Source organism: Sapajus apella, unplaced genomic scaffold (genome assembly GCF_009761245.1).
Source record: "Sapajus apella isolate SASKATOON/1434 unplaced genomic scaffold, GSC_monkey_1.0 scaffold87, whole genome shotgun sequence".
NCBI classification, from domain to species: domain Eukaryota; kingdom Metazoa; phylum Chordata; class Mammalia; order Primates; family Cebidae; genus Sapajus; species Sapajus apella.
This window is the reverse complement of record NW_022437027.1, coordinates 6,473,605-6,490,326: the sequence shown is the minus strand read 5'-3', so window position 1 is coordinate 6,490,326 and position 16,722 is coordinate 6,473,605. Positions and strand designations below refer to the sequence as shown.

The 16,722-nt window shown below is 36.4% G+C and overlaps 1 protein-coding gene across 5 annotated transcripts in view; it reads left to right on the top strand.

The window, feature by feature from the left end:
* NPNT (nephronectin) overlaps nt 1-16,722 on the top strand; it is a 75,867-nt gene that overhangs the window by 54,113 nt on the left and 5,032 nt on the right. For all 5 annotated transcript variants that reach the window (XM_032254859.1, XM_032254856.1, XM_032254857.1 and 2 more), the window contains 2 exons: nt 8,145-8,231; nt 8,703-8,801. In XM_032254859.1, the coding sequence (XP_032110750.1) occupies nt 8,145-8,231; nt 8,703-8,801 (186 nt within the window). The remainder of the gene's footprint in view (nt 1-8,144; nt 8,232-8,702; nt 8,802-16,722) is intronic.

Below are 16,722 nucleotides of genomic sequence, written 5' to 3'. Positions count from 1 at the left end.
TCATTTTTTGAAAACAGTAATTGATGACAGTAATTCATTATAGCAATAATTCCTTTGGAGAGGGGACAGAGTAGTACTTTCCATTCTTAGCGGGAAAGTGAGGATTCTGATTCTTAATCATGTTCATTTTATTTTAGACATAATGATTTTAAAAAACTCATTGAAGGTTTTATTAACTTCTATTTTTAACCTTTCAAAATTTCCCATACAATTGAATGTGACAAATATGTCCGATTTTAGCTAGGAAATTTGGATTACGAGAGAGAATATGACATCACTTGGACCAGGAAACAGATTTTTTTCCCCCAGTATTGTCAGAAGCCCATTTTAATTAAAATAACATAGGGTGCTTATTTAAGATGTAGATTCCTAATCCTTAAGACACATTTGCTAAATCAGGCTTACTGGGGAAAGTACCTCTCAGGCTTTATTTATTTTAATTAATTTATTTTATTTTATTTTATTTTTTTTTTTGAGACAGAGTCTTACTTTGTCACCCAGACTGGAGTGCAGTGACACAATCTCGGCTCATTGCAACCTAAGTGATTATCGTGCCTCAGCCTCCCGAGTAGCTAGGATTGCAGGCATGCACTACCACATCCAGCTAACTTTTGTAATTTTAATAGAGATGGGGTTTTGCTATGTTGCCCAGGCTGGTCTCGAACTCCTGGCCTCTAGCTGTCCACCTGCCTCAGCCTACCAAAGTGCTGGGATTATAGGCGTGAGGCACCATGCCTGGCTGTTCTCAGCCTTTAATGTGTACACAAATTACAAGGGGATCTCGTTAAAATGAAGACTGATTCAGTGTGTCTAGAGTAGGACCTGAGACTCTGCATTTCTAACAAACTCACAGGTAATGCTTCCGATTTGCAGTCCCCGCTTTGGACTGCCTGGGCTCTGTCTAAAGCATAACGGCAGCTCCAACTCAGCAGAACTATTCTGGATGGAGTCAGAACTAGCCAAATGTTGGATATTTAAAATATAGCAATTGTGCCTAGACATATGTCTATCTGACTCATGTAAAATAAAGAGAAAAGGAATTAATAGAAGCCAGATGATAGAACATAATATTATTAATATGCATCAGGTGCTCTTATGAGTGGCCATATCAGAAAACCAGCCTCATTGTTGCTGTTATTACACTAAATGAGAATGTGCTGCAATTCTAAGTACCAAGCAGTAAGAAGAAAATTGTTTTATTTTACTGATTGCTGCATGCTGTCCTGAGGTTTTCCCCCTCATCTCTCTTCTACAGATTTTACAGAATCTGTGGCTAGTTCAATCACACTGTTCATAGTCATGGAAATATTATAGTCTTTCTGATTCTGTGTAGTGATGAGTAGAAAGATTGCTTCTCCTGAGGGGTGAAAAGGTCTTCAAACTAGTTTGTTTTCTAGTAAACAGTAAGGCCTGCAGAGACCCTGAGAAGATGCCTCACATCTCCTTGAAAATTTAATTTCTGCTCGTGTTTTGAAGGAGCGAATTGTCACTGCTCACAGGTCAGGATCTGGTGCTGCGAATTCTGAAAGTTTTCAAGATTTTTGATTTATATTTTAATTAAATCCTATGGTAGTCAGTAAAGAAAAAAATATCATTCTCTCCAAAAAGTATAGGTGATTGTAACCAAAGTCAGAATCAGACTTTTTTTAAGTTACATGCACATTTGTCGATAGAGTTATAATTACAAGTATACTGCTCATTGCCAGTCTGTAATTTGGGGCATATCACTAAATTTTTCTATGCCTTTGTTTTCTCATCTGTAAGTCAGGGTTAGTAATAGTATCTACCTCATTGGGCTGTTGTGAAAATTAGATGCAAGGGTACCTGTAAAGATCTTACCATAGTGCTTGGCACATCGTACTAACTTAATACATATTAGCTATTACTATTTCTGTTGATGTTGAATTCATTTATATAGTAGTGATAACATTTCCTACTTAATTCTTAAAAAGACAGCCTATGTTGTTTTCTAGTTCTGAGTTTACATGTTTCTCATGCTTCTTCTTATGGTTCATTACAATTTTAATGTTATTTTTAACCAACTAGACCCTTTTGAAACAAATTGGTTTGCAAATGTGAGTGGTTATGTGCACAGAGAAAATGAAAATAGAAACTTGCTATTTTATTTATTCTTATTACCAAATATTTAGAATATTGTGTTTTATTTAGGTGTTTATAGTATTGTTAGACAGTTGTGATTTCAAAATAGAGACAACATCATCTCAACTTCTTTACTGTGAAAATAATGACAGTAGTCTTTTCAGAGATGAATCTGACTAGAAGGGAAACTTACGTTATGGGTCTGATGAGTGCATCCTGGGCGACAGAGCGAGACTCTGTCTCCAGTCAATCAATCAATCAATCATTCAATCAATAAAAGACTAAGAAGTAGTTTCCCCAGAAAGTCTGATTTAGTAAATGTGCCATAAGGATTTAGGAATCTACATCTTAAATAAGCATTCTATGTTATTTTAGTTCAGACCCTATTTTAGTTCAGAACTTCCTGTGGGATAAAAGCTTCCATTCTTTGTATAAATAGATTTTTTTGGCCTGAGTGCATTGACACCTGTCCCCAGCAGCTGGTGGGCTTCTGCTAACCCTATAAGGTGTTTATGCTGCACTCTGTCCAAGCAGCCTTTATCAGAGTCTACTTACCACTTGAATTCTGGTGTGAAGGACTCAGTCCTGGCAGAGCCCAACCCTCATGGTTCCCTTTGGCTTAGAAGAGAGGAGGAGCGGAGACCGAGAAAGGTGGGTCACAAGGTCGGGAGTTCAAGACCAGCCTGGCCAACATGATGAAACCCCATCTCTACTAAAAATACAAAAATTAGCCAGGTGTGGTATGCACATCTGGAATCCCAGCGACTTGGGAGGCTGAGGCAGGAGAATCACTTGAACCCAGGAGGCAGAGGTTGCTGTGAGCCAAGATTGGGCCACTGCACTCCAGCCTAAGCAACAGAGCAAGACTCAGTCTCAAAAAAAAAAAAAATTATCGTGTCTCCAATAAGTACCTCTGAGTTTTTCTAAAACTTTATTAAAGATTCCTACAATACATAAAGGGGAAATAGGTGTGTCACAAAACAGCCTTGTTGATTAGCTATGTCTGTGCTCCACCTTTCACCAGAGATTTAATTTTTTTTCCAGTGTTCTTTACTCTCAGCCCAAAAGTGTCTTTGGAACTTTGTAGATTCTTCCTATGGGATGAAAGCTTTGACAAACAAGGTCTTATTTCTGTGAGTCCAACAACCCTTCGCTTTTGGCTTATAATGAATAGATTGCTAAAACTTTTCTCTAACATGGTTAAAGAAATTTCAGAAACTCATTTCCAGCCCTCTTATTTGCTTTTCCCCCATCACTTAAAATGATGATGCATATGTTCTGCATCTGGAGAGAGAATGGGGGAGAGGAGAGATCATCTCATAAAACCCTTGTCGTTCATCCCCACCTTCCAATCTGTGTCTCCAAAAGTCTCTAGGTTTTGCCACCAGAAACAGCCTTTAGAATATTAGGATAATTACATGTGTACCATTCTCTTCAATGAACTAAACTTCTAAGCATAAAAGTAATTTAAGACACTGTTATCTTTAGTCATTTAGTCCAACAACAAATGCCAGGCTGGCCTGGGTAATGCCATAGGAACCACCTTGTTTCCTATGGAACAGAAAGAGAAGTTTCAAACCTACCTTTGCTAAAGAATGCTTATATTTGCCATAGTTACACTTGGCAAGAAGTTGAGCAGTGGGAGGTGTATATGATAATATTTACATTTACTTCTCTGTGCTTACTCTTAATGTGTTCTGGGTAAAAATACACAGTTGGCTATTTGGGAAACCTCATTTGTGAACACAGGTTATATAGTACCACATCCCTGGGGAAAATACATATTTAATAGAAAGTGCATGGCCAGCATTTCTTACAAGAACTTTCCTGTTTCTTTTTGTGGCTGATTTCATCCCTGACTCCAGGACGCAGCAGCCATTAGAAACTACTATGCTTCTCAGCCCAGTCAAACCACACCTTTATCCAGCTGTCACTTGCTTGAGTACCTGTACATTCCCTTTCTTTTAGTTTATGCAGAAGGCTGTAAGAAGCAACAGGCAAGACATATCTTTTGGTGGGTAAAACATGGACCAATGGTAGAAAGATTCTGGGGACATTTTCTAAAAGTATGTGAACATTCATGTTTGATGTTAATTTTAGTCATAGTTGCCCTATAACACCCACTCTCTCCTTCCTGTTCATTCTCCAAGCTGCTACCGGAATGGTCATTTCAACATGCAAACCTGATCTTGGTGCTCTTCTGTTAAAATCCTTCAGAGGCTGCCAGTTTCCACCTGCACAGTCTGCTTCGGTCTCCAATTCCATTTGGTGCCCTTCTTCCTGCACACTGCCTTTCTCCCCATGTAAGGTCTACAGCGATTCTGATGTTTTAGTCCCCTGTCTTTTCATTCTCCAGAGCCATAGCTCATAGGATGACTTCTCATGTCATAAAGAAAGCATCACTTCTCAGAGATTTTCATGACATGTATCCTCCCCAGCCTAGCTTAGACAGTCCCCCACTCTCCACTCCCATCATGTAGCATCCTCTACTTATTTAAAGCACACATTACCTGGGGAAATTGTTAAAACTCTGCCTTCGCTTCTAGAATATAGATCCAGTGAAGGCAAGAGTATGTTCATGGCTTTATAACAAGCTCCTAGCCCGTGCTTTGTATATAGCTGATGCTCAGTTTCTTGATTGATTGCATAAATGAGTGGATGGAATAGAAGGAGGCAGGACAGATGGTGAAGGAATTGTATTGCTAGCTCTTCTCTGATTCTTTTTTAGTTTCAAAATTTATAGCATTCTAATTCTAAGAATTAATGGTCCAGCTACAGAGAATAACAGATATGTGTTTGTTTTTATAAAACATGTATGTTGCATATTTAAGTTAAATATTAGCTGAAGTATCAATCAGGGAAAGAATAATCAGAAAAATCATGTATCAGTGTCCATCCTGGTTATACTTCATTTTTGGGCAAGGCTAGTCATTCATTTTAATTGACAATTTCTACATTGATCACAATAGTTCCCTTGAATCAAACAAAATGTTTGAATTTTACAAACATATTTCAATTTCATAGCCTTGCATTCAACAAGTGTCAAGACTATTCTAAGTTCTCTTTGGGTAACCAAAATGCAAATAACAGACATATAATTGCTATTTACATGTGATCTAAGAGAACCCTCTTTTCTTTAGATGTTTTATGTATGTTTTTTATTTGTATTCAGATTTTTTTTACAAACAATACCAAAAATGTAGAATTACAAAAAGAAAACCAACACAAATGAAAAAAAAAACCCATCATTTTCATTTCTAATTCTTAGATTATCACTATTAGCATATTAGCATATTGGTGTATTCATCCCTTTTTCCTCTAGTCCTTTTTTTTGGTTTGTTTTTCTTGTACATGGTTGGAATGATAACATAATAATGCTTGAATGATTTGTTTTGCTACTTATTCACTTAATATTTTCACATAAACTGTAAAGTATGTCAGTGAGTAGGAAGTGTTTCTTCTCTTGACACTTCAGTTGGATTCTCTTAGTAATCCCATACTGGTATGTGTGAGGAAGGAAAACTAAATAATTTGGTATAGTTATATAGTAGAGCACACACAATTGTAAGAACCAGTAGCTGCTGAGCACTTGTGGTCTCTAAATTCCTTGGAATGTTTCCCAATGGATTGTAATGAAGGTGTACATGATCATCTGCTGCTAAATTAAATGGTTCTTGGAAACCAAGTGCATAAAATATTAATAAACCATCTGACATTTTACAAGGTGTTACGTGACTAATTCCTTGTGTTGCCATTTTCTAACTGTATGATGTAATCTCTTCCTTTCTTCATGCAGCTTTCTTCATTTCTCAACATCCTCCACCCATTGTGAACTCCTTTCTCTAAATTTTCCAAGCACTTTCTTTGGATTTTTCCTGCCTGAAACCCTCTTTCTTCCCTGACCCCAATGCTATGCTTTTTGCTTGGAAAGTTTCATCCTTTCCCTTTCAGTTTAAATTGTGCTTCCTCAGAAAGGACCTCTTGATCTCCCTTTGTAAAACAGGCTCCCTGTGCCATCAAACCTTTGCATCAAGACTCAATTTGCCATTTTACCATCCTTCATCTGGGAGGAAAAAAAAAGGAGGAGCTTGAAAAATTGTCATAATGCCTCTACAGTATGGTACTTTAAGAGTTGAGCCATTTTGGAGATGATTTATCTAAGTGAAAACAAGAGAAGGGGACAAAAAACATGATTGTTCTATTGGGTTTTTATAACTTTCTCTGTTGTAAGAAAGAAAACATGCTTGTCTACAATTTTGTAATAATTCTGGTAAGTAACAGAGGCACTCCCCTTCTCAGAGCACCAAATAAGGAAAGTGTAATTGGATGTCATTGCTGTCAGTCATCTGGGCTATAAAAGAGGGAAGGGGATTGCCTCACTCCCCAGGCACCCATAGTCAGCTGTGTCCCTAGTGCTTCTCTTCTTTCATTGCTGCCCAGCTGGGTATATTTCGAGTATGGATTGTAAGAGGGCAAGGGGCTTCAGTATTTTAACATTTGAAACAAAAAGGAAAATATTCAGGAGCAGTAAGCTAAAAACAACTTGTGCAAATATTATGGGGTTATTACTTAAATTTAAGAATTTTTGCTAAAAATAATAGCATCAAATTGAAAAAAGAACCCCTTTGAGTGATGTCTGTTTCATAGTGTTCCACATCTACTCCCTGCCTTATAAAAATAAAGCTAATTAATTGAAATTCTGGCAAAGAGAAGGGAGTATTCCCTGGCCTTTGACCAAGAATTCCCCTCACCACCACCAACATTCCCATGCATTTCCCCACCAGTTACTCTCAATGATGTCTTCCTTCCTCACCCTCATCAAAATCTCAAATTACAGCACTCGTTTATCTCCATATTTAACTTCTGCTTCTCCCCTTAGAATTCAAGACTTGTAAGATCCAGATCTTCAGTCTTGTCTGCCCCATTCACCATGTCTCCTCAGTGCCTGCCATAGTGGTTGACATCTACTTGGCAATCAAATATACACTGATTGAATAAACAAATAAATGATTTAGAGGAATCAATTACTTTTTAAAGTAAATTCTTATGCTTTGTCCCACTGTGTCCTTTGAGAAAAAACATTAATAAAACTACATGGGGTTCTAATAGGATCTTTGCATTCACTCAGTAAACACTTACTGAATGCCTGTCACCAGGTCAAGCCCTGGAAATGCCACCCGAATAAGACATGATTAATGCCCTCCAGGACCTCAGAGACTAGCAGAGGGACAGACACGTGTGTGTAAATAGCTGCAGTTTTTTATGAACACATGTAATAGGGGCTTATAAACATGAACTCTTGAGGTACAAGAGGGAAGAATTTGATTTCGCCTGGGGCATGAAAATTTCCACAAAGGCAGTGATACTTATGTTGAGCCTTGAAAGAAGAGATTTTTGGCAGTTTAATTAGCAGGAAAGAGAGCACTGGGTCTGAGACGTGAAAATGAATGGCATGTTTGGATAGCATTGTGTATTTTGGTGGAGTAGATTGTAAACACTGCCCCAAGAAGTTTGAATTTGATCTTAAAGGAGCCAGAGAACCTGTTTAAGCAAGGGATGCTATGGTAGGAAATGTATATTAGAGTACAACAATGTGCAGCATTCTTTGGGGGCGGGAGCAGATGCTGTGATTAGAAACCAAACCATTTACTTCCATCATAGGTATTTTCAGTTAAAACAACCTTAATTTAAAGATCATAATAATATATCTCTCATAGAGATAAATTTTAGAATTTAATAGAGATGAACCGTTGCTCTACTAAAATGTATTTTCCAGATGAAGACTTTTTAAGTTATTTTTCTTAAATTGTAGAAACTTTTAAAAATCATTTTTTAAAAAATGTACCCAGATCACTGTTGCAATATAAATCACTGCAGAACAAGCCTCATGAATCTTTATGTGAGATGTAATTAAATATTTGGATTCATCCAGATGAATGAAATGATTAGGTCTTTTCCTCCTGCCCTTGTTAAAGGTAATGCCTCTTTATCAATACCTCACACACACACATACACAAAATAAACTCAAAATCTTTCTCTTGCAGTTCCACGGCAACCTTCAAATGACTTGTTTGAAATATTTGAAATAGAAAGAGGAGTCAGTGCAGATGATGAAGCAAAGGATGATCCAGGTGACACTTACACTCTTACTGCCATCATAGTGACATTTTACTGTTTCTTTTTTCATGAAAATAACTTGTAGATTGTTTGGACCATTTGGGAAAATTATACCTTTTTTCTTTAACAACTCAAATTTCCTTTGTAGTTAAATGAGTTGAGCAAAAAAATTATGAATCATCATTTTTTTTTTAAAATACATTAAAGTAGTACTTAAACTGTGAAAAGGAAATCATATTTTATAAGTGATGATGTAACAAGGTCATAATTTGGCAATACTTGTGTGTTCCATTTTTACAGATGAGCATATGTGCACTATTGTGCTGAGAAAGGATTAATGTAATTTCCCTTTGGCCTCACGGAAGGAAGCTCTGGTTATATGGATAGGAGAGAACACTTGTTGTACAAATACTTAGTTCACAGATTCATTTGTTGTTTTTTGTTCATTTTCTAATCCATTCATTTTTCTGGTTATTTTCTTGTAGGTATTCTGGTACACAGTTGTAATTTTGACCATGGACTTTGTGGATGGATCAGGGAGAAAAATAATGACTTGCACTGGGAACCAATCAGGGACCCAGCAGGTAAAACCATTTCATTTAACTTTTTCTGGTACACGTTTCAATTTGATACTCTCTGAAGACTCCATTGCTGCTAATCAAGTCTACTGTAACACATCTCTGTGTTTACTTAATAAAGATGGTCAAAAAGGACCATGCCTAGCATTTATAGTTCATTTATTTAAGAGAATTAAATTTGTTAGCTGTCAACTAGCATTATATTAAGGGAGACAAGTAGTTAATTAAAAGGTCAGCAAATTTCTCTCAAAAAGCTTGATAAGTAAAATATTTAGATTAATTATTGCAAATAGCTCCCAAGTTATTTGTAGCACTCATTCCCAGGAATAAAAGAAGCAGTATAGTGGTATATCAGCCATGGTAATAGGTAGTCCCCAGTTATTTTTTCTTTGCTTTTTTTTTCTTTTCCTCTCCGTTTCTTTTTTTTTCTCTTCTTCCTTCCTTCCTTCCTTCCTTCCTTCCTTCCTTCCTTCCTTCCTTCCTTCCTTCCTTCCTTCCTTCCTTCCTTCTTTCCTCCCTCCCTCCCTCCCTCCCTCCCTCCCTCCCTCTCTCTCTCTCTCTCTCTCTCTCTTTCTTTCTTTCTTTCTTTCTTTCTTTCTTTCTTTCTTTCTTTTTCACAGATTAGAGTAGTAATAGAAGGATGCAGTGGAAATTTCTGTAAAGTTGTGATTATCCCTGTGAAAAAATTTCACTCTCACTTGGATGCTGAAGAAAATGGTTATAAATCACCACCACTCACTTTATGACAAAAGGGAGATTTAGATATAGTTCCTCGGAAGTCAACAGAGTTTTAAATTGCACAATTCCTGTTAATCTAAAGTTTTAGTTCTCATAAGACATCTTTTCTTCTAGATTCAAGATAGCTTTTCTTCCCTCAGTAGTTAAATCTTTTGTGGATAACGCCTACTTAACGGAAGGGTGAGGAGTTTTGTTTCATTTTTTTTCCTTTTTATACTCCTGATTATAGATTCTAAGAAGAAAAGATACAAAATATGAAGGAAAAGCGTGTTATTTCATTTATTTTAAAAGCCTAGTTCTTGAATACTATACCAGGTAAAAGCACCAAACACGCAACAGTTAACTTGAGAGAGCTTGTATCTTTTTTTTATTTTTTGATAAGTTATATCATCTTTTATTTTTCCACCTCCCTTCTCTTCTTTTTTTTTAATTGTATTTTAGGTTTTGGGGTACATGTGAATAACATGCAAGATTGTTGCATGGGTACACACAGAGCAGTGTGATTTGCTGTCTTCCTCCCCATCACCTGTATCTGGCATTTCTCCCCATGTTCTCTCTCCCCAACTCCCCACCCCCCACTGTCCCTCCCCTATTTTTCCCCCGACAGACCCCAGTGTGTGATGCTCCGCTCCCTGTGTCCATGTGTTCTCAGTGTTCAACACCCACCTATGAGTGAGAACATGTGGTGTTTGATTTTCTGTTGTTGCATCAGTTTGCTGAGAATCATGAGAGCTTGTATCTTAAACCAGCTGTTTTCAAACTTCATTGTGCATGCAGAGCAGCTGAGGGCCTCATTAAAATGTAGATTTTCATGCATTTCTAACAGGCTCCCTGAAGAGCTCTATGGCGGTCCTCAGTGCACATTTTGAGTAGTGAGGTATTAAAAAACTAGTCCAAAAATATATTCATTATATCCCCTAAGGTTGAAATAGAGATACACTTAAAAATTAAAATGTGAGGCAAATGCCTAAAAATAGGAATATTCAATAAATTCAAATTGGTTCTTATATTTCTTTTAATTATAAAAGAAAATATCATTTAGTGCCTCACACACAGTACTCAGTCATTCTTGCATTGCTGTCTTACTCATTTAAGGTTAACTCTGAGCAGGACAGTGTTATTATTAATGTCACAGATTCTGTGAATAAGAGAGAAACCAACATATATATGTGTGTGTATGTATATGTATGTGTGTGTATATATATGTGTATGTGTATATATATGTATATAATACCTATGACAGTCCTAGCTCATTTATCATCTCATCAATTTTATTTAATTGCAGCAATTAAAATAAATTTATTTAATTGCTACAGGGTTGTAGCAATTTACACTCCTACCAACAGTATTTGGAAAACATCCCCAACAGAAATTATGAAGGTATTTTTTTAAATCTCTACCAATTTTATAGGTGAAAAGGGGTCTCTTTTAATTTTACTTTGCATTTCTTTTATTGTGAAAAGTTGATCATGTTTTATCATCTTATTCACTCTGAGAAGCAAGTAATATTGTCTTTATTTCACAAAGGAAATATTGACACCCAGAGAAGTCACCTGTTTCCTAAGGCCACAGAGCTAGAGAGTGGTGGAATTAAGTCCAAACCTCTCTGTACTACTTTCGCAGGCTCCTAGGTAGGCAGTTCAATACCCAGAATGTCCACAGCATTATTGTGTTTTTTACTGTCCCACAGCCTGGCCTCAGTAGGTGTGCATGTGGTAGTGTGCATGATCTGATTAGCAGATCACAGACCTGTAGATTACACTGACTGACCACTGACCTGGAGTAGTTTGCTACAGAAGGAGAGATCTTTGGCAGTCATGTGTGATAGAATGGTGAATAATATTTATGGTCATAATGAATGATTCTTTCAAGTAAGGTACATTGGGGAGAGTAAATCATGGTAAACTCAGGAGAATTCACTGCACTTCTATGTAAACAATCTACGTAAAATACTTGATTTTTATAATTTAAATGCTGTATTTTAGAACCATTAGTTCTTTTCAACATTTTTTTACTTTTCATCATATTTGTAAATGTTTAAATTTGTTGTGGCCCAAATCTCCCTTTCTCTGTGGTGGAAAAATGAGAAGAGGGTTAGAAATTAGAATGGTAGAGAAAGAAATTTGAAATAGTTATTGGACTGTGTCAGTACAGAATAAATTGAAAGGAAGAAGTGGTTGCTGGAGTGAGTGGATAACTCCTGATGATTGGTACGGTTTTCTAGAACTGGAGGCTGCTTTTCTAGAACTAGTCAAAGTTTTTACCAAGAACTTAGATAAATAGAACACTGAACTTCAGTATTGAAAATAAACTGACCAAATTATGATTGACTCAAACCTGGACAGGAAGTGACTGTATGTGCTGACACAATCAGCATTCGAAAGATTAGATTACTGGGTCACAATTAAGAGGGTGAGATATAATGGGGTTGAGTCTAAGCCATGGCTGATACTCTAGAACCAGTCACACAGCTGAGTGATATGTCACATATCACTAAGTGTAAGTGTAGAAGACTTCAGAGTTTTAGTGTATAATGAAATCAATCTAAGTGAACCTTGTGATGTTGTTGCCAAAAATATGGACCATTTCTATAGAAATATGATATTTTTCCAGAATGAAAAATCCACTGTGGTTAAGTGGTGGATCCACTTTTGAGAATTATTTTTTTTTCTAATATGAGAATAATAGAGTTAGTTGTCACTTAGGAGAGGATGACCTGCTTGGAAAGGTATCTCAAAGTTTGTGAAAAACAGGTGAAGGAACCCTAACATTTAGCCTAGAGAAGACATGATGCAGCAGGGTTGCTTTTCAAATGATTGATTAGGGATAGAGTTGTTCTGTGTGACCAAAAAGGGATGAGAAGTAGGATTGATGGGTAAAAGATACAGGGAGATTCATTTTGGTTCACTCTCATCTAAAAAGAGAACAGGGTGACGTGGAAGGAGTGAGTTTTCTGTTGGTGGAAGCATCCGACTAGGTGACACATGGCAAGATATTGTTAAAAGGTTTTAAGCATCAGATAAGAGTTGGATTGGAAAATCTTTAAACCAGCTCTGACAGCCTGATTCAGAATGGAATGTGGAAATAGTCCCAAGAAACTCAGTGAGAGGGGTGCTAGCTTGGAAAGAAGGATAGGAAAACCAAAAGATGGCAGAGAGTTGGAAGGTAGGAGTGCATATGTGAGGATGGAATTGCGGAATATATTTTTAGAATATACTGGGAGAATTATAACCATATCCTGATGGGAAAATACCAATAAAGCTTACCTTTTCATGGCTTTTTCTTCTAGAAAATCCAGACAGTGTGTGTGTGTGTGTGTGTGCATGTGTGCGTGTGCACACGTGTGTGTGTGTGACACGTGAAGGCCAGAAAAGAGCATAAAAATCGGCCAGGTGCAGTGGCTCACATCTGTTATCCCTGCACTTTGGGAGGCCGAGGCAGGCAGATCACCTGAGGTCAGGTGTTCAAGACCAGCCTGGGCAACATAGTGAAACCTGTCTCTACTAAAATTACAAGAGTTAGCCAGGCATAGTGGCAGGCACCTGTAGTCCCAGCTACTCAGGAGGCTTGAAGCAGGAGAATTGCTTGAACCTGGGAGGCAGAGGTTGCAGTGAGCCAAGATTGCGCCACTCTACTCCAGCCTGAGCGACAGAGCAACACTCCACTAAAAAAAAAAAAAATTAACTAATAATTTCTGTGTATTATTCTAATTACCAAGCTAATTGTTTACCTATTTCTATCTAGATTATACCACTTATATGTTTGGATATCCAATTATGGATGATTTTAATGGTGTGCAGTTCTAATCTAAGATCCAGATTTGTAAATATTCTTATATGTTAATATTTCTAAGAAAATTCTCAATTAAAACTCACAGCCTTAAGAAACAGCTGCAAAATAAGTGCATTTGCTAACTGCCCTTCATGGTGCAATTAGGTTTTATCACATTCAGTCACAGTGAGATGTGAAATTAACAATGCCTCTAAGAAATGGAAAATTGTGCTGCTGACAGACATGGTGATATGCCGTAGGTATGTAGCTGTGGCCCTGGGGACACACCCTTCTCCTGTGTGTGTCAAAGCTAGACCTAAGGCCCTTTTCCTGGAACCTTGATCTCTGGAGAATAAGGCTTAAGGGCAACTGACTCAGCAGTCTGTCTGCCACTGATAGCTACAAGGAATTTGCTTAAATAGAGATCAAGTATGCCAGCATGTACATACAAGTATGTCTATTGCAGCATTAAAACCTTATTTTAAAATACACATAAATGGAAAATAACAATATAAGTGAAAGCTTTCTGCCATCCCTGACTCGCATTCACCACCTGGCCAGATGGAGCCAGTTTCTTGATTGTGTTCCCAGAGACATATTTTTGGACACAATGGCATTGTCTTCTGTGCCTTGCCTTGGTCACTTACTAATATTGTCTTAAGCGTTAACAGGAAGAACATGGACTTTGAAGTCAGAATACCTGATCTGGAACCCAACACCACCACATACTGGCTTTGACCTTGAGCAAGTTACTTAAATAGGGATAATTAGTACTATCTACTAAACATATGTAAGGCATTTCAAGTAGTGCCTCACCCAGAGTTACCACTAAAATAGTATTAGCCATTGTGGCTGAAGCCTGTCCTCTATCAGTACATACAGAACACCTTCATTCTTATTTATGGCTAGCTGTTGTTATTCCATTACTTATCCAATGTACCACAGTGAATTTAACCAGCCCACCACAGAGGAACATAAGTTGTTTCGAGACTTTAGGTAGTTCAGACAATAGTGCAGTGAATAACCCTGTACATTCATTATTTAATATATGTTAGACTATAGCTATAAATTCCTAAGTGTGGAATGGCTATGACAAAAGAGAATTTGTATTTTGGATTTTGATAGATTTTACTAAATTGACTTTTATAAAGATTGTAGCAATTTATACTTCTGCCTACAGTATTTGAAAACCATCCCCAACAGATATTATTAAAGTATTTTCAAAATCTTCGCTAATCCTATAGGTTAAAAGGGATGTCTTTAATTTTACTTTTCATTTCTTTTATTGTGAAAAGTTGATCATGTTTTCATATATTTGTCATTTTTTTCTGTGATGTTCTTTTTCTTTAGTATTTTTAATAATTTTTAATTTTACTTTGCATTTCTTTTATTGTAAAAAGTTTATCATGTTTTCATATATTTGTCATTTTTTTGTTCTTTTTCTTTAGTATTTTTATTGATTTGTGAAAGTTTTCTATATAAAAAGAAAAATTATCAATTTTTAATGTGTTGCAAATATTTTAAAACATTTTTGTGTTTCTATTTGATTACATTTTTAATCTTAACATGAAAATTTGGAAACTTAAATGTTCTTCAGTAAGAAATTGGCTAAATGGTTATTGGCATCCTTGCAGCAATGCAAAGTGTATTTGCTACTGTAGATAAATGGTTATACAAAAAGCAAGTTACAATATTGCAAATACAGTATTTCTTTTTTTTAAAAAAAGTTCATATTCATGTGCATTTGTGTGTATGTTATTACATAAGAAAAGTTCAGAAGTCAAAACCTTGAAAAATATCTCTAGATTTTGTAAATTGAAAATTTAAAGGCACCAACCAGTACAGAATTAAAAATAAGTAAACTAACACTTTATAACCCAACTTTCTGGTCAAGTTTTGCAGCACCTATTATTTACTCTTCCTCCCCAACATTCTTTAGCTGTTGTGATGCTTTAAACTGAATTAATGTTTAATATAACTGTATGTTTATAGCCAGAATTCTGAAATCCGAAGTGAAAATTTTAATAGGTAACTTGTTTGACACTGGATCCATTTTTCCCTTAATGTTTCAACTTGTATCATTTCCTTTATTACAAAGGGAACAAATTCTTCATGGCAAAAAAAAAAAAAAAAACACATACACAAAAGCAAAACCTGGTACCCTAGAATAGCTCTATAGAGGAAGGACAATCGTAACCTCATGTATCATGTTTTAAATTTTAGAGTTTTAAATACATATGCAAAAGGATTATTTGAATCTTATATTAGAATGCCTTGGTTTTTTAGGTTGTCTTGTTTGCAGGTAGCATCTGGCAGAGTGGTATTAGTGTACATTCCGTAGAGACTTAACCCTTGTTTCCTCAAAACTTGCAGGTTAACTGTAATAACCTTATATCTTAGTCTTAACCAGAATACCTGTGATGATTCAAAAGCTGACTTTCAGTGAGACGTTTAAAATCCATGTAAATATTTTGGTCCAAAATATTGTTTGGATTAGTTTGTGGAGGAAGTGGGTGAAGGAGGTGGGAGAAAGATTCGTAAGACGTTATGTATTCTTAGTGATTCAAGTATGTGAATCGAGGATCTCTTTCCCTGCAGTTTGGTACTGTATCCCTGGAACATCATTCATTTATCCAAACATCCTTAAACATCTACTACCTGCCAGCAGGGTAACACAGACGTTTGGGGAATCTTTGGGCCAGACTTTAAGGTGTTCACAACCTGCTGGGGAGCACTTAGCACAGAGGCTGGCACATAGTAAGTGCATAGAAACCACCTGTGACATATAGTGCTCAGAGGGGACCTGGTAGAGAAGACAACACTGGAATAAAAAGATGTCCCAAATTTTATCATGTCTTATATAAATGAAGCATAAGAAAGAGATAGTTTAGCTGAAAACTAAATGGGATTTCTACCAAAATAGATACACATGTTCAACATTCCAACCATTTTTCTCTGGAAAAACCCGTGTTGAAACATACAGTGTGTTTTTCAGTTGGCTGAGATAAAACAGCCTGAGGGAATGTCATTTGTACCTGGATCGAGTTTCAAAATACTACTTGCAACTTTCTTGAGAAGCAGCACCCGCTACTTTACTGCTATTTAACCATTTTTTAAAATGCAGTTTCCTTAACAGAAACTGAGGGAAGAAAACTCTGTAGCTCTAGGGATGTGAGAACATCATCAAAGTAGTGTATCTACAGTGAAAGTTTTTATTCATATCTGTGTTCATGTATATATAATAGGACATGTTTATAGAATAGATATGATACAGATTTGTTTTACTATAAAAATGTTTTAAATAAAATAAAGTTGATGCTCCAGGAAGATGTGGAGGGTTTCCTGAATACCTCCATCTTCCTGGTGTTAGGTTTACACCAGCGTGAGAAGCACAGCCAACTCTGGTTTGTTTTTTTAA